This window comes from Castor canadensis, chromosome 3 (assembly GCF_047511655.1).
Source record: "Castor canadensis chromosome 3, mCasCan1.hap1v2, whole genome shotgun sequence".
Classification (NCBI taxonomy): Eukaryota; Metazoa; Chordata; class Mammalia; order Rodentia; family Castoridae; genus Castor; species Castor canadensis.
Genome location: NC_133388.1, coordinates 31,149,149 through 31,170,875, shown reverse-complemented (window position 1 = coordinate 31,170,875; position 21,727 = coordinate 31,149,149). Strand labels below are relative to the sequence as shown.

The 21,727-nt window shown below is 40.6% G+C and overlaps 1 protein-coding gene and 1 non-coding gene across 2 annotated transcripts in view; one reads left to right on the top strand and one right to left on the bottom strand.

Annotated features, from left to right (window-relative positions):
- Ift43 (intraflagellar transport 43) overlaps positions 1-21,727 on the top strand; it is a 79,242-nt gene that overhangs the window by 10,888 nt on the left and 46,627 nt on the right. The window contains exon 3 of the mRNA XM_020163304.2: positions 18,946-19,010. Coding sequence (XP_020018893.2) covers positions 18,946-19,010 — 65 coding nt within the window. The remainder of the gene's footprint in view (positions 1-18,945; positions 19,011-21,727) is intronic.
- On the bottom strand, positions 4,630-4,764 carry LOC141421813 (small Cajal body-specific RNA 3). The gene has a single exon (XR_012446503.1).

Genomic DNA, 21,727 nt, shown 5'->3' with positions numbered 1-21,727 from the left:
TGTAATCTGAGAAGAACAAAGTATTACCATTTCACCTTTAATCCCAGCTCTGCCAATTTCTAGGTGTATCTCCTGGTGAGATACTTAACCACCCTAAGCCTGTTTCCTCATCGGCACTCAAAGTGGAAATAACAGTAGTATTCATCTCATAGGGTTGTTGGGAGGGTTAAACGTGGAAATGTGTAAAGCTCTTAAGATGGGGCCCAACACCTGCTAGCTATCATTGTCACCTGTGTCACACAAGAATTAGAACATGTTATTAATTTATCCTAAGTTTGTTGTTCTGTTAAAATACAGAGATATTCATATTTCATAGAACAAAGTGGCCCTTAGGACCAGAAGCACTTGTATGAAGAAACTTGGTGAGAATGCTCTGTACCATTTAAGACCTGTTTTATTCATTCCTCTACTGACATGCCTGCTTGTGCCATAAGCTAATTATTTACCAATACACTTGCATCTTCAAAACCCAACCCTCTCTCTAAAGGTTGGCAGTCTTTCTAAAGAATAATCCTTAACTGCTGACCACACATCCTTTTGTTGTTCTGGGATATATGAATAGAAAATGAGGAAGATAGGAGTGACCTTGGTAATCACAGTGAGCTTAGCTAAAAGATAAAATTCATTCATTCACTTATGAAACTTGATTGAGCACCTTCTCTGTACCAGGAATTGTGCTTGGAAAGGTAGAAATTCAATGAGAAACCACATATATTCCCTGCCTTCTAGAACTTTTATCTAGGGTCCAGTGGAGAAATAAGTACTAGGTAGAGGTAAACACAGGATATGGAAGTACTCATGGTGAGCCCCTCTTACTCTCAGGAGCATCCAGGAAGGTTGTCCAGGAAGAAACTATATTTAAGCTGAGACTTAAGAGTAGAGGAAGGGTATTGCATGTAAAGAGAAGAGCATTGCCAGGTTCTGGGGGAGGGAGAGAGCATGGTAAATTGCATCTGTTACTGGAGCAGCTGACCACACAGGTGGTGGAGTGGTGGTCCTCAGTGGCTTTATGTTTGAAAACGGCCCCTTTGCCACTAAGCTTCTCTCTCTTGTTTGTTGTCAAGAAAAGCTCTGAGGTATGCACAAGGATTTTGGATTCTGTTGTGAAAATAGATTTTGGTTTAATTCCTGTTTGGAGGAAGAAATTTTTTTTCTCAGTTTGTAAAGTTTTTCATGGTAATGTTTTTGTTGTAATGTGCATTGACTTCTATTTAGGCAAGGATTCCAAAGGAAAAAACCTCAGAATATATGGCATTTCATTAGGGGAAAAAAGGAAATTAGAGAAATGGCTGAGCCACTGTGATCTCACCTTGACTCTGGCAGTTGCCTCATAACTGGTCTTTCCTCCTATGTTCCTACTCTCCTGCAGTTCATCTATAGCAGTCTTGTAAAAGTGTGCATCAGTCATTTTACATGAAATTCTTTCATGGAACTGGGGGTGCAGCTTAGAGCACTTGCCAAGCATATCCGAGGCCCTGAGTTCCATTTCCAGCCTGCCCCCTCCCACAAAAAAATCCTATTGTACTTAGGATAAAAAAAAATCCTATGGTACTTAGGATAAAAAAAGATCACAAATCCTAAACTTGATCCTGTGTGATTTTCCCTGTATCTCTAGCCTCATTTCATAGCTGTCACCTTTTTACAGTTGAGCTAAGCTTATGGAGTTCTGTACTTAGCTCTAGTTCCTTAGAATACCATAATTCCATAGAGTAGAGTAGAGCAGAATAGAAAGAATAGAATATTTCCCTAAAATACACACCCCTACTCTCTGTTGGGTTGACTTCTACTTATCTTTGGATTCAGCTTGAATCCCTTCAAAAACCTCCACCTTCCCCTCTCATGTAAGGTACGTCCCATATCATACTCTTCAAGTATTTTTCCACTTTTTCTGTATCCCAACCCCCCCCACCAAGCACCCTGTGAAACCGTATGTTTGTGTAGTTATTTAGGCTGGTCTCCCTCACTAAATACAAGCGCCAGAGGTGCTTGATCTGCTTCCCCAGAGCCTGGCCCTTAGTAGGTGCTCAGCACTGCATAGGAGGGTTTTGTGTTCAATTTAGGGACATGTCAGTTTGAGGTGCCTGTGAGACCATCATTAGCAGATGTCAAAGAGGCCTTGAAGTGTGGACCTCATGAGTGCTGGGCTCTGGGCTGGAAGTCATTAAACTGACGTGGTATATGAAAGTTCAGTTCTCTATGAGAGTTTGTAAAGTAAGAAGAGAAGAGGCCTCTGACAGAAGGTGAGGAACAGAGGTTGAGACACAGCCACCGTGAAGGAGCACACAGCCAAGAGAAGTTAAGAAGAAGCTGAGGAGTAGTCAGAGAGGAGAAAACCAGACACCTGTGGTGTGTGGAAGCCAAGATAAACGAGTACCAAGAAGGATGAAGGGGTCGACAGCATTAGATGCCTCCATTAGGGTCCAGAATGCAGTTGATTGGATTTAGCGATGGGGGTCCTTGCAGTTTTAAGGGAGTAGTCAGAGTGGGCACCATGTGTTCCTGGCTCAGAACCACATACTGAGTACTATTGGAAGAATCTAGCAAAAAGGTTATGATGTGTGCACTCTCCACCAAATGTAAAAGGCCTTCCTGTCTCCCTCCCAGCTCCCTCTCTCTTGTGTTTTCCTCTCTTACTGAGCCTTCCTTTGCTTTCCATCTTCCTCCCATTTCTCTTTTTCCTGCCTTTCTGTTTTTTCTCTCAACCAATGATAATGGAGAACTCAATGCCCCATACTTCTTTTTGCCCATCCATTCACATTTTATTAACATATTTGTAAGTATAATTTTATGCATTCACTTAGTTATCCTACATTTAATATACACTTTCCAGTATATGGATAACTTCATATTCTAGTTAGAGAACCACACACTTAGGCAAAAGATTAGAATACTGAAGTTGTATCAGAGAATGGGAACATGGAGGAGGAAGCAACCCTGCCTGGGAGTTAGAGAAGGCTTCAGAAAAGAGGTGACTCTTGGGGTGGCTGGAACTGAATGAGTAGGAATTTGTTAATGAGAACCGAAGGCAGAGTGAACAACTTAGTGTATTTGGAACATAGACCTTGTGTTCTAGGTCGAAAAATGTGGGATTGTTTTGTGTATTGTAGGAAGTCCACAGATTTTAAAGCAGAGAATGACATTATTGACTTTGTTTTCTAGGAAGATAAGTCTGTCAGCTATGCTGGAGAATAGTCTAGAATGGGAGAGCTTGTTGGCAGGGAGATCAGTGGGAGGCGGTTGGAGCAGTCATAAGAGATGAAGTGGCATGAGCCAAGGCAGTGTTCCCAAACTTCAGGCATTCCCAGACCGTTTTTTAGTTTGGGGTATTCACATACCACTCACGTTATTATTAACTTTAAAAACACTTCTTTTAGCTGGGTGGTGGCTCACGCCTGTAATCGTAGCTACTCAGGAGGCAGAGATCATCAGGAGGATTGCTAAGATTTGAAGCCAGCCTGGGCAAATAATTTGTGAGACCCTATCTCAAAAATACCCATCACAAAAAAGGACTGGCTCAAGTGGTAGAGCACCTGCCTAGCAAGTGTGAGGCCCTGAGTTCAAACTCCAGTACCACTGGGGGAAAAAGAAAAAACCTTTTATGCTTAAATATATCCATTTTTTTAAAAAAAGAAACTGTCAATGATATTATAACTTATGATGTTAGGTATTTCAGAGATGGAGCAGTTCCAGGTTATAATTGGGGTTTGTAAAGGTAGCAAGGTCATTGGCATTTTAAAGGGTCAGGGAACCATGAAGCTAAACACGAGATGAATTGTTCATTTGAACATTGACTTTGCTTAGAGTGATGAGACTAGTGATGGAGAGGGAACCAAATGCCCAGATTTTTGATCAGCCAATTGTTAGTGACAGGGATGAAGAAGAAAAGATTGCTGGTGTATCTGAATGGTATGAGCTTCAAAAGAAATGTTCTGTGATAATTTGGAAGAATCATGGTCTAGAGGAACTGGAGGGATGGAGGCAGGAGCATTCTCTTGGGACCCTGACTTGTGGGGTTTTAAAGAATGATCAGGTTGAATGTGAAAGAGCTGCAGGAGACATGAAGTCCATGAGAGAAAGCCAGGATTGAGGAGAAGCAAGGAGACAGAGAGACTGCCCTGAATGGAGAACAGCTTATCTGATTTAGAACCATGAGACTGTGAACAGAAAGCCTCATTGAAGTCATCAGCTAGGCTACATTGCTTCTCTTTATACACATGTCAATAATTACTGAGAAGTAACAGAATGATAGTAGATATCCTTTTAGTAATGATTCTTTATAGGAGAAGGTACTCACTAGAGTTGAATGTCATCAGTGATAGACTGAGCATTTCTGGTCATTCACTTTTACCCAATGTAATAGAGAGTTATGTCACTGTATTTACATGATGCCTTCATCCCTCACTTTAATTCTTCCAGTGGCTTTTTGGGTATAACTTTTTATATTATTTTTATAGCGTTTGCTCTAGGGATTAGAGTATGAACCTTACCTTTAGAGTTGATATTGGACCACTTCACGTAAAATGCAGCTTTATGAATCCATTTGTTCCTTCCAGCTTCTGTGCTGTCATATTTAAAAACAATATACATCATAAACCCCACAATACAATTTGTTGTTTCATTTTATTTATTTATTTTTTAAGTGTATGGACTTAGCAGCTATCCTAAGTCAAAAAGAGACCTCCATGTTTATGTAGGATTGCTGCTTTCTGGAGACAAAAGGTATTTTCTCATTTGTCCACATGGTTGGTTCCTGTTGTTTCAGTTTAAATAGAGAAATGTTTCCATTGCTGATCCAAGTCTCATCAGGTATCATTTCTCTTTAGTATGAAGAACTTCCCTTAGCATTTCATAGTACAGCTTTGTCAAGAACAGCTTGTCTGTTTGGTTAATCTGAAAGTGTCTGAATTTTGCCCTCATTTTTCAAGGCTATTTTCTCTGGACATAGAATTCTGAACTGAGAATTTTTTCTTTCTGAACCTTGAAGATTGCCATTCCTTTGTCTTTTGGCCTTCACTGTAGCTGAAGATTATCCTCCTTATGGAAGCGTTTCCTCGTTCCCCTGGCTGCTTGAAGGCTTTCTTCTTCATCTTTGGTTTCAGCCTCTCAATACCACATGCTTCAGAGTGACTTGTTTTGTATTTATTCTCTTGCTATCTGCTGAAGTTCTTAGATCTGTAGATTGATATTTTTTTTTACCATATTTGGAAAGCTTTAAGCCACTGTATTTCTTTTATTTTTATCAGTGAATATTAATTGTATAAAGGGGTTTTATTGTGATACCATACATCATGTACATAATGTATTTTGATCATAATTACTTCCTCCATTACTTTCTTATCTTTTTATTATTTTTGCAATTTTTTGGGGGGGGCTGGTACTGGGGTTTGAACTCAGAGCCTTGCACTTGCTAGATAGGTTCTCTGTTGCTTGAGCCACACCCTCCAGCCCTTTTTGCTTTAGTTATTTTTTGAATAGAGTGTCATGTTTTTGCCCAGATGGGCCTTGGATTGTGATTCTCTTACCTATGTCTACTGTGTAGCTTGGATAACAGGCATGTGTGACCATGCCTGACTTATTGGTTGAGATGGGATTTCACTAACTTTTTGCCTGGGCTGGCCTCAAATCACAGTCTTCTGAAGTAGCTGGGATTACAGGTGTGAGCCACAGTGTTTGGCCTTTTTTTTTTTTTTTTTTACAATTTTTAATTGGATTCATTATTTTCTTTTCATACATGCATACAATGTGCTTCAGTCATACTCATTCCCCCCATCACCATCTCCTTTTGCCCTTCCACCTCCCACTGAATCCCCCTCCCTCAAAATCAGCACCTTTTTACATTCATGTCATGTCATTTGGTTTTGTTTTGAAGGTCTAGATTCTGCATATGAGAGAAAGCATGTGATATTTGTCTATCTGAGTCTGGCTCATTTCATCTCACATGATGATCTCCAGTTTGATTCATTTTCCTGCAAAAGACCTAATTTCATTCTTCTTTATGGCTGAATAATACTCCATTGGGGATATGTGTATATATATATATATATATCATATATATGATATATATGATGTTTTCTTTATCCATTCATTGGTTGATGGCCACCTTGGCTGATTTCATAGCTTGGCTACTGTGAATAGTGCTTCAATAAATGGTGTGCAGTTAACTCTATTATTTCAACCATTGTTTCTTCAAATAGCTTTTCTGTCCCATTTATTCTCTCTTTGTTCTTGGAATTCCAATTTCATGAATGTTAGGCTTCTTGATATTGTCTCATAAGCTTGTCCTTTGTTTCTTTTCTCTGGAAGTATTATTAATTTTGATCCCTCTTTTTAAAATCTTTTTTTTTTTTTAGATTCAGATCGGATGTTTGCTGTTAATCTGTTTTCAAGTTCACTGATTATTTCTTCTATCTTCAAGCTGCTATGAAGCCCACTAACTGAAATTTTCATTTCAGTTAGTATATGATTAAATTCTAAATTTCCATTTTTCCCTTTTTTTAAATATATAGCTTCTGTTTTTCACCTTGAGTTCCCATTTGTTCATTCATTGTGATATTTTTTCCTTTAAGTCTTTAAACATATTTATAGTAGCTTCCTTAAAGCCATTGTCTGTGAATTCCAACGCTAGGGTCATCTGGAAGTTTTTATTGTCTGCTTTTGTTTTCGCTATGAGTCACACTTTCCTTTGCTTCATATGTCTAATAATTTTAATTTGTATATAAGAGATTTTGGCTGATACATTGTGGAAACCTGGATTATGTTATCTTCCTCTGAAAAATGTTGGCTTTCGGTTTAGCAGGTAATTAAATTATTTGCAAATCACCTGAACTCACGCAGTCTTGACTTTAAGTCTGTTTTAGTTTTGCTCTTAGTACTAGAGCAAATCTCCTGGGACATGGTCTTTTCTGGTAAGGCGTGGTCCTTCTGGTATTTTAGTGGACCACCCAACATATGTACCTCTAACTTGGTGGAACTCAGACTCCAAACTGTCTCCCCAGCAGTGAGCATCAGTTGACGTATCATCTCCACATACCAGTTGCCTTTCTTTGGGTTTCTTGGGTTTCCTCCATGCATATGCAATGTAAATGTTTTTAGGGGACTTTTTAATGTAGGTTTGGGACCTTCTTTCTTCCCAAAATATCTGCCTCTCTGTTTCTAGCTACTCTGACAATCCCTACCTTTTGTTGTTGAGCTAGCAAAACTGAAGTCCTCTGCTTTATTCCAGCAGCCCAGTTGATGCCAGATGGGAGAGTACAGTGGAACAGTACCCTTAAACATGAGTTTTTAACCCTGTGTAGTTCTTTTCTTTCAAGAGTTCCCTCCAGTGTCTGCCTGCTTTGTTTGTCCTCCAGGGCCTTCAAATAGTTATTTTATATATCTGTCTGGAGTTTATCATTATCTGTGTCCACTACCTACCAATTGCTTTTGGATTGTTTCAAAATACACTGTTTTTTTCAAGCACTTTTACTGATGAGAAAAGAATGAACATGGTGGTTCTAGACAAACTGTGTCAGTGTTCTCTTGGGATTAATAACAAGGACATTCAGGTAAATCAGTGGAGACAGGAGGTGTTCTGACATTAGAGGTTCAGTGATGACCAGAAACAGGGATCTGAAAGAGGCTTAGAGAGCAGGAAAAAGACAACAGTATGTAAAGTGCCCATCTGTGCATGTGCAGTGCTGAGCATGCTCAAAAGTTAATTTAAAAAGTCCTCCAGACTCAGATCGGAGAGATCTGCAGTGTGCTTCATTAAGAGAAGGAGGTCTTTGGGTATAGCTTCAGGCTGAGGAGCAAAATTTATGGATTAAGTGACTATTTGGGCAATGCCATTTGTGACAGGCCATTGTCACCTGGGAGTAATAGAGGAGCTGGCTTTTATCCTGTCTTGTTTGAGAAAGACTGGGAAGAGAGCCTGAGAAATTAGCTTTGGTTTGGACTGATAAGCAGAAAAAGAGACTGTAGCATGTTTTCACATTGGTGTATGAGGACATTTTTACCAAAGGACAAAAACCAGGACCATTGTAGTAAGTTTTTCATAAACTAAGCTTTTTCAATTTAAAGGACCATTCCTTATCTTGGTTTATGTCCTTTATAATTTAGGGAGATTAAACAGGTCCGTTCTTTAATGAAATGATGGTGAGAGGGGGTTATGGTTTTTAAAAAAGTTTTTTTTTAAAGTAGTTTTGTTATCTTTTGGTAGTCCACATTAATAATCTGAGGGGATTTTATTTTGTTAATTCCACACGTGTATACACAATACTTTGAACAAGTTCACCCTCACCATTATATTCCCATTCCTGCCCCCCCATTCTCCCTTTTTCAGTGTTGAGTGGGTTTCATTGTGCTGTCTTTGAGCATATACATGTAGTGTATTTCAATCCTCTTCCCCCCCTTAAAAAAGATTCTTAATCAAATTAAGTTATTTAACTCAGTACTGCTAACCACATCCCAACCCTCCAAATAAAATTTTGTTTTTTGAAATATTGATGATCCATGAAAACCAGAAGTTTGGGAAACAGTTCTAATAGTATAAAAAGTCTTTGCTAGTGTCAGTAAGGCCACTTTTGAAATAGTGTGTAATGGGGATAGGAAGCTGTGTGCTAATTTGCCTGTCATGTCCTTTCTCTGAGCTCACAGTGTTTTCTTCTTGGGCTCCCGCAACTAAAGCAAGATAAGACAAGATAAAGCATGGCAGTGTGGGACCTGGGAGGTCCCTGGTCTCCCCACAATGTGAGACAGCTTGGAGAACAGAGCTGGGCTTCCTCTCTAGGTCTCACATGATAGAGTTGCCTGCCTGTGGATTAATAGCTTTTTCCAGCTCCCCCAACTTCTTTTCAGTCATCACCCTTGAGGAGTCTTGCAGGAGATCAGGTTTCTTAAAGCACCAAGGTTGCAGCCTGCTTCTCCTGCTCTCAACTTGCTCCAAGTTATTCCACTCTGGATTTGGTTGAGGTAGCAAGTCTAGACTGTGCTTATACAAAGCCATGAAGTCACAGGTGCCCAGAGGGTTGCTTCTTAGAGTATGGGGAATTTACACCGTCAGCATCATGCACATTTTTGGCTACACACATGCTGGATTAATTTTAACAAATGGAAAAGAGTGAAGAGAATGAAAGAAATGTATAGGTTTTGATTTATGATGAAAGTTGAAAAGAATGTTTATGTTGGCTGAGTGGCAAAAAGTATGGGGGAATGGGACACATCTTTGTAAGTGTCTGGAAGGTATGTAGAGCCAAGAAGAGGAATTCGGGAAAACTGATTTAGGATGACCCAAGGGATATAGTTAAACTTGAGAGGATGCCATCTGAGGGGGAAAAATCCAGGGTGAATTTTAAGCATGACTTTTAGGACTGAAATCTCTTCTCTTTAGTTCATCCTCCTCAGAAAGTACTGGCAACCTCATCCAAAAAGGGACTTAGCATAGACAGTATGATGATTCTGTTGGGATAGGAGTATGGGTCTTTTATATTATAGAGTACTTATGAGTATCTGGAGAATTTTGCCAGATACTGGCTGTCCTGAGCATCACATTTATGTCTCTGTGAGCAGTGGAGCTGTGGTTTCTTCCTCTTGATTTGCACAACTTTAAAGGATTTCTCTCTGTATAGGGAAGATAGACTAGATGAGAATTAGATCTCTGAAATGAAATACATGCAAGGCAGCCCCAAATAAAAGGCTGTTCATTGCTTGACCAAAACCTTCGCATTGTCTCAACCCCAGGCACAAAGGATTTGTCCTCCCAAGTCTGCATTTTATTGCTGTTATTGTATCCAATAAAATAATATCTAATATCGGTACCATTAAGTTCCTGCTCTGTGCCAAGGATTGTCACCATGGCTTACAGTAGGCCTAAAAGCGGTTCACAATCATTCTCCTTTTACAAGGGAAAGGAGGCTTAGCGAAGATGTGACTAGCCCAAGGCCACACAGCTAGAAAGGACAGTTCTAGAATTTGAACCCAGAACTATTCTTCCTTCCCCCTCTCTTGCATCTTTTAAAACTATAGCTCTTGGGCTGGCAGAGTGGCTCAAGTGGTAGTGTGTCTGCCTAGCAAGCATGAGGCCCTGAGTTCAAACCCAAGTACCACCAAAAAACAAACAACAACAAAACTATAGCACTTCCTCTTACTTCCCTCTGGTAAACTCACTTCTCCCTCTCCATTTGTTCCCTCATTCTTCAAAACTATACTTGGTATTAGAAGGCCATCTTGTGGTATGCAGTAAAGACCCAGCCACTTTCCAAGTGTGAAGATTTCTATTGCATTCAGCCTGACACAGTTTGGCACAGTGTTCAAAGTTTATTTTTGGCATCACTTTCTAATCCTGCCTCTGCCCTTAACCCTTCCTTCAGTGTAAACTTCAGTGTGCCTCACCAATGGGGTGGCGATAAGCCCAAGGTACTTTCTGGTCCTCTTACCTTATTGAACATATTTATATTATCAGTAGGCACATCTGACTTTGTGTACCCAAAATAAAGAAGCAATGGTCCTTTTGGTTTGGTTTTCTCAGGTCTTTTCTGTAATATCAGACTAGATGGCATGGATCTAGTCTCTTGTCCTTGGGTACTTGGTTCCAGCCCAGACTGAACCTTTTCTGTGGATACTGTTGTCCTTCTAAGTCCATCCTAGCTGGCAAGCATCTAGCAGCTGAGAAGTCACATATCAGCTGGTTCATTGCAAAGCTCTTCCATCACTCTGACTGGGTTTGAATCCTTACTTCACTACTTACAAATGATATAATTTTAGGTGAGTTAACCTCTAAGCCTCAGTTTCCTCATCTGTAAGCTTGGTATATAGTGGAGCCTGCTTCATTGAGTCATGAGATTCAGCAGAGCAATCCTCTTAAAGCTTTGGTGTATAGTAAACCCTCAGTAGGTGCTGGCTGCTGTTATTATTAACCGTGACTTAGTTGATATATTCTTTTACTGTGTCTAAACCGTTGATCAAATCTTTATGCTTATATTTTCTTGTTTCTCTCCATAGCTTTGTTTTCTCTCTGGTTTTGTTCCTATCTACGTCATACCCACTCAAGTTGATCATGAATGTCCCATGCCATCATCAATACACTTTTTTTTTTTTTTTGCCTAGCTACCCTCTCCTGGAATTCAAAATACTACAATTCATAGGCCCACAGAATCACAGAATTGCAGAACTGGGAGGAATCACTTCTACCATGTAGAAAAATCCAGGATCATGATGCTGGTTAGTAGTAGAGCCAGGATGAGAAGCCAGATTACTTGATGTCCTTTCTGCCATGTTTTTCCCCTTACCATAATTTCATATATGTATGTATACATAGTTAAAATAGCATCCCCAGAAAGGTGGGGGGAGTTACTTTTATCTAAAAGCACAAGAACTGGGTGAGTAGCTCAAGCATAGAGAGCTTGCCTAGTATGCTTGAGGGCCTAGGGTCCATCCACAACAGTGCAAAATAAATAAATCACATTTCCCCATAACTTCCAGTCATGGAATAAATGTTAAGATCTGATGTTTTTAGTGTAGAGTTATTTTTTGGTCCTCACAGCATTAGGAATTCTTGGTTATTAGGTGTCAAATGTCTTTATTTCTCTTCAACATAGTTCTTCATCCAGCAGATAAATCTACAAGTAACCTCATAGTGGTACCATCCTCCACACCAACCCTGCTCTTTTTCTCTTTTGTTAACCTAAACTTTATACTCTAATTTCTTTCTTGTTTAGTTCAACTCCTCATGCAAGTTAGAAACATCAAGAAAAGTAGAAAAAAATGTACAATGAACAGCAGACACCCATTACCTAGATTCAAGTATTTACTAACATTTTGTCATATTTTCTCAAATTATTTAAAAATATTCTAATATTTTATGTATAATTTTTGCTGAATTTTTCTATAAAAATTAGAATTATTTTCTATAAAAATTACTTAAAAGACATGCATATATCTCAAAAGGTTTAACATTTTCATAGAAAACCACAGTGCCACACATGACAGTATTAGTAATTCCTTTACATTATCTATTCCCAGTCCACATTTTCCCTATTTGTCTCCAAAATGGCATTTATTTATTTATTTGTGGTACTAGGATTTGAACTCAGGGCCTTACACTCGTTAGGCAGGCACTCTTAACACTTGAGCCACTCCACCAGCCCTCAAATGGTTTTTATAACAAGGTGTTGTTTACAGGTCGGTATCTAAGCAAGAACCAAACCATTACATTTATCTCTCTGAAGTTTCTTTTAATTTAGAATAATCTACACACACACACACACACACACACACACACACACACACACACACACCCCAGTAGCATTGAATTTTTAGAGATTTTAGATTTGTCTGGTTTTTTTCTTCCTAGTGATATTTTAACTTACTACTCTCTCACCTGATTTCCAGAGAACTGGAAATCACATTGGAGAGCTGAATTAGATTCTGGCGGAACATTTTTGGCAGGAATTATTCCTGGATAGTGCTATGTTATTCAAGTGGCAGCACATCCCATCCCATTGACACTGCTACTAAGTTGTGATCACTGAGCTAGGGTGATGATAGTTATCACCAATGTTAAGGAATCTTCTCTCTTTTCAACTAGTACATAATATATGGGGCAGTTCTTTAGAACTGTGAGAATGCCCTGCCCCTCTAATCAGTCTTTGACCTAATGGCTTTAGTGTCCATTGATGATCAGGTTTCTCTCTTATATTTAAAATAGAATTTGAACTATATGTCCACTTCAGCTTGTTCTTTCACAGAGAGAACTGTTTTTATGCACAGAGGTTCAGTTAAAAGCTCAGGGGATCCATTACCTTCCTTGATCTTAAATCTACCATGGGACAACTCAGGTTTATAATCAGTTAGTTGTCAGATCCAGGGTTTAGGCAGGAGGAAGAAACTGACTGAGATCGAATGGTGTGTGGAAGACAGAGTGAAGGGATAGATGCTAGCCCCTCCTAGGTGTGCACATATTCCTAAGTGTCCATCTTCCCTTTTGTCAAGCCTATGAAGAATAGCTTCCTTGGATCTTCTTTCAGATTGCTGGAGAAAGGAAGAAAAGTTTGCTTTTAGTCAGTGATCTGAGTTTGGACATGGGAGTTGAATGGCCCCTAGTAGCTAGAAGGTAGGTAGGTGTGAAGTTTGCACTGGCTCTTGCTTAACTAAATGTCTTTCTGCTGGGAATTTATGTGTGTGCTCTTTGAAACAGATTGCTGTTTGGATTCAGAACTCTCAGCCTGATTCATTTCTTGGGGGTGGGGTGGGGTTCCTCCAGGACTTCTGAGAGTGTGTGAGAAGTCTCTGAACTCAAAAGGCTCCTTTTTTGGCACTGCAGCATCTTTCTGTGTCGGCATCTTAAGAATCTGAGGACCCATATAAAGATCAGAAATAAGTCTGGCTTGAGAGGCTCCCTCTGACATGGTAATTCCAGTTGGTTGAATCCTGGCCCATTCGGATGAGACCATATAAAGAGGCTGTTTCCTGAATTTCCCGCGCTCTGCCTCTCAGGCTCCTTTTTGTAGAAAGCTGGTATTTCAGGACTGCAGCCACCAGTCATGTGCTCCCATCCCTTTATTCACAGCCATTCCTGCCCCCTGTTTATTTTTGGCAAGAGCACATTTTTGCTTCTCTTTAGGAGCTATGCAGGGTCCTGCCCCGTCCGCTGGTCAACGGCAGCCCCAGCAGGCTGCATTCGTTTCCCACACTTAAGATATAACTTGCATTCAAGAGAGGATAAAGGGATGCATTGCCTGAGGGCCACCATCACCAGTTCTTATTTTTCTGTCCCTGTTGCTATTGTGTATTTGAAGACACTTTCTTAAAGTTTGGGTAATGTTACCTGGCAGTAAGTCAGCCAAAATTAGAAATCATTTTTCTAGCTGATGTCTTGGGGCCAAGCCTCTGGATTTCAAAAGCAGAGTAATTTAAAGAATAGACCAGAACTTGTGAATTCTAGGATCAGGCCTGCTCTTCTGGCAAATAAGGGCATGCAGGCTCTAATCTGTCTCTCCCACCCAGTTTTTGTGCCCCTTCCTCCCTAACACAGGAATAGCAAATCAATTTCTTCCAAAGTAAGCACTGAAACAGATTGGCAGTGTCTTCCCAAGTGCTCAGTCAGGAAGGTTCTGGAGTTGGTAGGCTCCAGGAAAACAACACCTCAACTGCTATAGCCTGTTGAAAGATTAAGTGTCTAGTTTTAAGGATAAGGCAAGATGAACTTCTTTTTCCTTTAAACGAGAGAGTCATTACATGGAGGACTTAGACATAAAAGGTTGAAGAAAAAGTAAATCACATCTTTGTCTCCCCTGGCCCTGTCTAGACCTTATGGGCAGGAAAGGGAAGAATCCCTGACCCAAATGGAAAGATCTGTGACTAAAGGGTTTCAGCTTTTCACCATCCAGGCAGGGACTGGACCTCTGACAGTTCAGTTGTGAGGGTATTCAGGCCCCTACAGGTCCCCAACTTGTGATCTGTCACCTCTGGGAAGGGAAAGCACAGAAGTGCTAGCAGCTGGGCCTAGAAGGAGCATCAGCTGTGGTTTGTACTCCTGTGTTTCAGGAGTGTGTGTCTTGTGTTTCAGACTGCCACCCCTCCGGGAGGTAGAGGGGAGGGAGAATTGTGTGACTGTCTTGGGCATGGAGTTGACTAGGTATCTAGGTGTCATTGTAGTTCCTAGAAAGAGCAGTCAGGTACTCAGAGGTTGGACTGTCTGTGTAAAGGACCGTTCAAATTATGTTAGCCAAAAGACAGTCATCCGCTTCCATTTCTGGCAGACCTTTAATTAGTACTTAATTACAGACCACTGCTTTGTGGTCAGGGTGCACCAGATTCTATTTATGGTCCACATGTAGACTAACATGTGTTGAGGGGCTCAAGCCCCAAGGGTTTTTCCCAGAGACCCTGACCGCATTGAGATAGAGTAACAATATTTGCTCCAGGGGTAGTGGGTACTCTCTCTGGAACTACTGTACTTTTGCATCTGGTTGCTTCTGAAATACACTTCTTTTACATGTCCAATGCAGGGCAAGCCCCATTTTTCCTATAATGCTTCCTTGACCTTGCCTTCCCCTCAGTAAGTCCAGGTCTGTGTAGTTCTGTTCAGCCTTCAGCCACATACTGAAATCTTCGTGTGTGCTAGTCAGAGCACTGTCTCCATGATGCCCTACATAACACCAGAGAACTGCAGAATTGGACCTGTCCAGTAGCTGAAGGAGCCCTCCTCAGCGTCACCTCTGGAACCTAGATGGGTCTCCCTGGAATACTGAGCCACTGTCCCTCATGCCTGCCTGTATCTCCATTATCAACTCCAGGGCTTAGATTAAACCTAATGTCCAGTCACATAGACTTCATACACATCAGATGCACCCCGAATTCTACCTCTTTTTGACATCATTGCTTGGGCAACATTTGGGGACAGGAAAGATGTCTTTTTCCTTCTTATTGCATCTAGGACAGTGTCCAGCTCCCTAACCAGAGAACAAATTGAACTCATCAAAGAGTCTTTATAACTTGAAATAGTGGTTGATTAAGCCTGTCTTATCCAGCCAGGATGTTTGTGTGTGGCCAGGACGAGACTCACAGTAGAGTGTGTTCACAAGAGCATTTCCATTTCTTGGACTCAGAATATCAGATTCCCTATCAGGAGACGGGCATCTTCCTCCCAATGCCAGCCCCACTTTGCAGTGAGCTAAGTTCTTCCTGTTCTATTCTTGCCTCCCACTGCCATGCACCTCTCCTAAGGTTTGTGGAAACCCAGTGGGAGGCAGGGGGACTCCTTAGCTCCTTTCCTAATTTGCTCAGAGGATTTCTTTGTACCACTTCCCCTTCCAGGTTCTCCCAATGTTTGGGGGAAATGAAAAGCAGCATACACCATTTTAGAATATCATGTCAGATCTTGAAGGCTTCCATTATTAGTGAAGACAACCTTTGCTCATACAACTGGTTGTTACACTGGACTGGGTACTGGAGGAGTGACTCGTATGTGGTGAGCTTTGTTTTGTAGCTGTGGTCACTATTTTGTATGGCAGAGAAAATGTGGCTTTGTGCTACCTGTAAGTGGAAAGGATCTTCACTCATCCTCCAATAGCCATGGCTTCCTGTGGTTTGTGATTAAAAAAGATAAAGCACATCATTTTGGTTTTTAGAATTTTAAGGAATTCTTAACCATACAATGCCCATTGGCAGAGTGACTTACAAGATCAGGTCTGACTGAGAGGAGTCTTTTTTCCCCAAATGCCTATATATTTTATTATACATGTTGATATTAGTAATAATGATGGCATGATGACAACAGTGCTGGCACTTTCTGAGGACTTACCATTGAGTCGCTGATTTAATCCCTCCCAAGTTTTAGGAATTACTCAAAGGATCAGATTTTGAAAGAAGTTTATGTTACCTAAGCTCCTCTTCCATACTGCCTACTCGTTCACAATCCTTTCCCAGTTTAGTCTCTGTTCCTTTTGCCACACAAAGTATGCTCTCTCCCTGTTTTCTCAAAAACACTTGACAGCCTTCACTTTCCCACAATAGGTAGATACAGAACCACAGAGAATTTTGTACTGGAGGAGAAACAGCAGCACAAGGCAGTAATATTAGAGAGCAACTGGCACTTGAGCAGTAAGGAGACAGAAAAGGACATTAGGACTGTGGCAAACTGCAGTGCACATGTCCCATCTATAGTGGACAGAACAGCTCTTGCTCAGCCCCAGCATTACTAGAACTTCTGGTTTTTCAAAAGAAGCTAGAAAATATCTTTTTGTGTGTGTGGAAATCTTCCCATTTTTAAATAATAGCTTAAATTTGAAACAAAAACAAGAGATTGTGCTGCTAAACAAAACATACCAGATTATGACCTTATTACATTATTACAAAATAGTCCTGTCTTTGGGTAAAGAAATATAAGGTGTTATTCACAGATGCACAGAAAAGGCAACTGTAGGCCAAAACATCTTCAAGGGGCTCGCACTGGTTCAGTTCACTTTGATTTTGTTTCCTCAGCACAGTGCTTTAATGCATGCATGGTAAGAGCCAACAACTAGGTCCTCAGATTCTGCCTCTTACACCACTTTGGCTTTTGAATCTTGTGTTGTTTTGATTCTAGCTGGTTCTTATAATTCCAGTACTCAGTGCTGCCTGAATAACTGCCTCAGTGCTTCAAGTCCAGATTCCCGAGGCAGGGAATCCAGTTGGTTTTGATGAGGTCTGGAATACTCATAGTTCAATGTCTAAGGGAAGAGGGGTCACAGGATGCAAGGCTTCCCCTTCCAGCTATGTGGGTGTGGGTGGGCTGAATACAGTGTGTGGTCTCTCATCTTTGGATTTCCCCCTGCAGAGACAGACAAACAGTAGCTAGTTTTCTACTTTTGTATTTGGGATGCTTCTAATTGAGATAGATATTTAGAGCCTGGTTCTGTTGCCTCCCTCAGGCATAGGAAACTTAAGTTTGTTTTTTCTAAAGTACTGCTACATTTCCCAGCTCTAAATGGGATGCAGGTCTAGGATTTGGATCCTTGTCAGGCACTTCCAGTAGGCTCTGGCTGTTGCTGCAGAAAGACCCCATAGGTAAATAGAGCACATCCTGGGAAAGCTGGGCACCATGAGAGAGGCAGGAAAGAAAAGGCATTATGGTGTGAAATGAAAATATCGTAAGTACAGAGGTATTCAAGCATATCGAAGGAGGTGTTTTCTTAAAACGTTTTCTGTTAGGCAATAAGCCATAGAAAAAGTAGGTCACAATGACACATTTTAGACCAGGGGTCAGCAAACCATATCCTTCCTGCCAAATTTGGCCTGGTGCCTATTTTTGTTTTTTGAAACTCAGCTATACTCATTTGTCTGTTTGTCTACAGTATTAAAGTTGAGTCGTTCCATCTGAGACTATGACCCACAAAACAAATATTTGCCACCTTTATAGTAAAAGTTTTCCAACCCATTTCAGTCCATTTATCAAAGTACCTCTTTAGACTGAGAGTAACAATTCTAATTCCAGGAAGTTCTTGGAAAAAGAAAATTGATATTACAAAAAAACAGTCCTGAGAGAATGCTGGGTAATTCAAAATAGGAAATGTTCTATGCTGTTTTATCTAACTTAAATGATTCAGTGAATTAGTTGCTGTTCCTTTGGTATTTTTAGTTAAGACATTTGTGCACTTGGGTTTCTGCATGTGTCCATTTCAGGTGAATGATTCCTACCAAAATATTTTGAGCAGATTTTTAACCCACCAATTTTTTTTTTTGTCTTTTAAGCAAGCCTTACTCTTGAATCTTTTATTACTTTTATTTTTATAAAGGTAATATAAGTTTATACTCATTAAAAGTTAGAAAAACATAATAGCACAGGGAGGAGAATTTAAAATTGCCTGTAATTGGAGCCCCAAGTCATGTAAACCAGTTAACACTAGGTATTATCTACTGTTTTGATACATTGAACTTTCTTATATTGTTAAGTATTTTTGTAACATAGTTTTGCATTATTAGCATAATATTTTCATGTGTATTAATTCCTTATTGCTGGCCATTTTGGTTGTTTTTAGCTACTTAGTATGCAGAAGTAACATTATGTTCCTCTGTATTTATTTCCTCAGGATAAATTCTTGGGATTAGAATTGTTGGCTCAAGAAGCATGAGCAGGCTGGGGGTGTGGCTCAGTGGTAGAGTTTGTGCTTGGCACATACATGGGGCTGGGTTCTATGCCCAGCCACTGCAATAAAAAAGATCATTCTAAAATCTTTCAATAGACATCAGCCACATTGTCCTTCAGAAACATGCTGCTAATTCATACACTAGCTAGGAGGGATGAAAACACCCAGATTTTCATAGTAAATTAGAAAGCCTACTGTATTTTTATTCATGTTTTTAATTTTTATATTTTACTGGGGAAGTGCTTTGATAGGCTAACTGTTGGTTTAGGTGACCTGACTCAGCCACCTATTGTGTAGGAATACACACTCTGAGCAACTCATTCTGGTTTCTCTTTTATCGCAGGCTCCCCCTCCAAAACCACCTCGCAGGCAGGGAGGCTGGGCAGATGCTTCTGTAAAGGTGTCAAAGTGAGTACCAGCAGCTCACAGAGATGAGGTGGGGGTGGGCAGAGTGGGATAGGGACATTGCCTCTATGTTGTTTTGTTTTTTGTAACAGCTTCATTAAGATATAATTCAGTACCATTTAAAGTGTACAATGTATCATTCCTAGGATAGATACACAGTTGTGCAACCAGCACCACAGTCAATCTGAGAACACTTTCTTTGTTTTTGTTTTTGTTTTTTTGGTGGGACTGGTGTTTAAACTCAGGGCTTTGTGCTTGCAAAGCAGCCGCTCTACCACTTGAGCTACATACACCTCCAGTCCCTGAGAACATTTTTTTTCACCTTCTATCAAAGAAGCCCATAAAAGAAATTGTATCTGTTAACAATCATTTTCCACATCTCTCTAACCTCCCCAGTCCTAGGCAACAGTCAACTCTGTCCCTGTCATTTGCTTATTCTAGATATTTCATGTAAATGGGGTTAAACGTTATGTGGTCCTTTATGATTTGCCTCTCTTTTGGCATAATCTCCTCAAAGTTTACCCATATTGTAACTTTCTGTAGTCTTAAAGTAATTTTGTAAACATGATGGACTTGCCTGTTAGTAACTGGGGATGGACTCTGTAGCATGTTCACCCATAAAGAAGAACATGATAGCTGTCCCATTACCCTGCCTAATTGACATCTCATGCTTACTGAAAGCTGGCAGGAATCTTGGGACCTTGGTAACTCAGTATTATCATCCTGTCCTCTTCACCAGAGCTCCTGGGAGGAATAGGCTAATGTCGCAGTGGTTATGAAGCTCTCCCTAAGCCATGTGGGGCTGTGGAGTCAGCTTCCATTCTCACTGACCTGAGTGACATTGGGAAGGTGTTTATGTGGCCAAGCCTTTCACCCAGACACACAAGGTACTGCAGGGATTGGAGCGACAGAAATGTGGCTGTTGTTTGTAGTCCTTCTGGCCTTTCCACAGCTTATGCCAGAGGCCAGTCCCTTGTGGTTCCATGTTGAGAGATGGCACAGTGGTGGTGGAGAGCTGCAGGTTCTGGAATCAGACTTGCTTTTAAATCCTAACTATGCTACTTGTTATCTCAGAGACTGTGACTAAGTGTCTTAACCTGTCTGGCCTCAGCTTTCTCATTGACACAGTAGGGTTAAAGGTAGCCCTAACTCCAAAGGACTGTTTATTAATTCAGATGCGTAAAAAATACTCAGAAGAGAGAAGCACTTAGGAAGTATGCTAGACGTTGGCTATTGTTATTATAATGGTGATTGTGCAGCCCTGACCATATTTTTTTTTTTTACTTTTTTTAATTGTTTTATTATTCATATGTGCATACAAGGCTTGGGTCATTTCTCCCCCCTGCCCCCACCCCCTCCCTTACCACCCACTCCGCCCCCTCCCTCTCCCCCCCACCCCCTCAATACCCAGCAGAAACTATTTTGCCCTTATCTCTAATTTTGTTGAAGAGAGAGTATAAGCAATAATAGGAAGGAACAAGGGTTTTTGCTGGTTGAGATAAGGATAGCTATACAGGGCATTGACTCACATTAATTTCCTGTGCGTGTGTGTTACCTTCTAGGTTAATTCTTTTTGATCTAACCTTTTCTCTAGTTCCTGGTCCCCTTTTCCTATTTTTTGACCAAATTCTTATCTCAGGTATTCTGGCAGATGGTGATGTTCATGAGTTGAAGGATGGATATTTATGCTTCTACATGGAGGGGTCTATTTGGGAGGTCAAGAAAAGCAAGGGTTGTTTTGAATATCAGGAATCATCCTTAATCATGAATTACTTTAGGGGCCCTAAGTGTAGGAATGTCAGATTTCCGAGGCTTTACTATCAGAGGTGCTTGAAACCTTCTGGTGTTAAGAATTGGATATGACTGTTGAGTCACATCTCTGTCTCTGCTATCATCTGGGAATAGCCCTGGCCTAGAGCAGAGACAGGACTCTGGGCATCCAAATGAGCATCCACATCCCTGGAATGCTTTCCCAATTACTTTGTCTTGAGTAATAGGAAAGCAGTCCTCACACTTTTTCCTGCCACCCTCAAAAGGGCAAGATTTGCCTATAATCACAGCACCTGGGTGGTGGAAGCAGGCGGGTTTGGAATTCAAGGCCAGCCTGGGCTTTACCTGAGACCCTGTCTCAAAAAAAAAAAAAAACACTGATTGACAGGTGTCAATCAACTCATCTCTTGTTTTGCCCACAGGAAGCGACACCACAATAAATTTAAAACAATGTGCACTGATTCAGACACACCCGGGTTTGAATTATGGTTTCAATACTTAACTGGTAGTGTAAACTTGGGGACATTACTTAATTCTATAATGGAGCAATAATACATGTTGCAAAGAGTTGTTTTGAAGCTTGAACATAAAATACAGGAAAAACACTTAGCTTAGTGGTAGTACCTAGCCAGTTGCTGCTATTTTTGTTAAAAATTAACAATTACTTGCCTGGCATGTGCAAGGCCCTGGGTTCAATCTCCAGCAACTTAGTGGTGCATAAGAAATAAGTTAATAATGTAGGACTGTCTTAGTTCCATGATTGTAAAACATGAAGTGTTGCACATGACAGTGCTGGCTGCCGTCTTCATCCCCTTTGTTAGCGTCTATGGCTTTCATCAATCTGGAGTGGGCAACTTCCAGACTACACAGGTTTGATTGCAGCTAGTTTTTGTGGATTCTTGAAGTTTGAGTCATTGCTGAAATCATTAATCTAGGGCATTCTGACACAA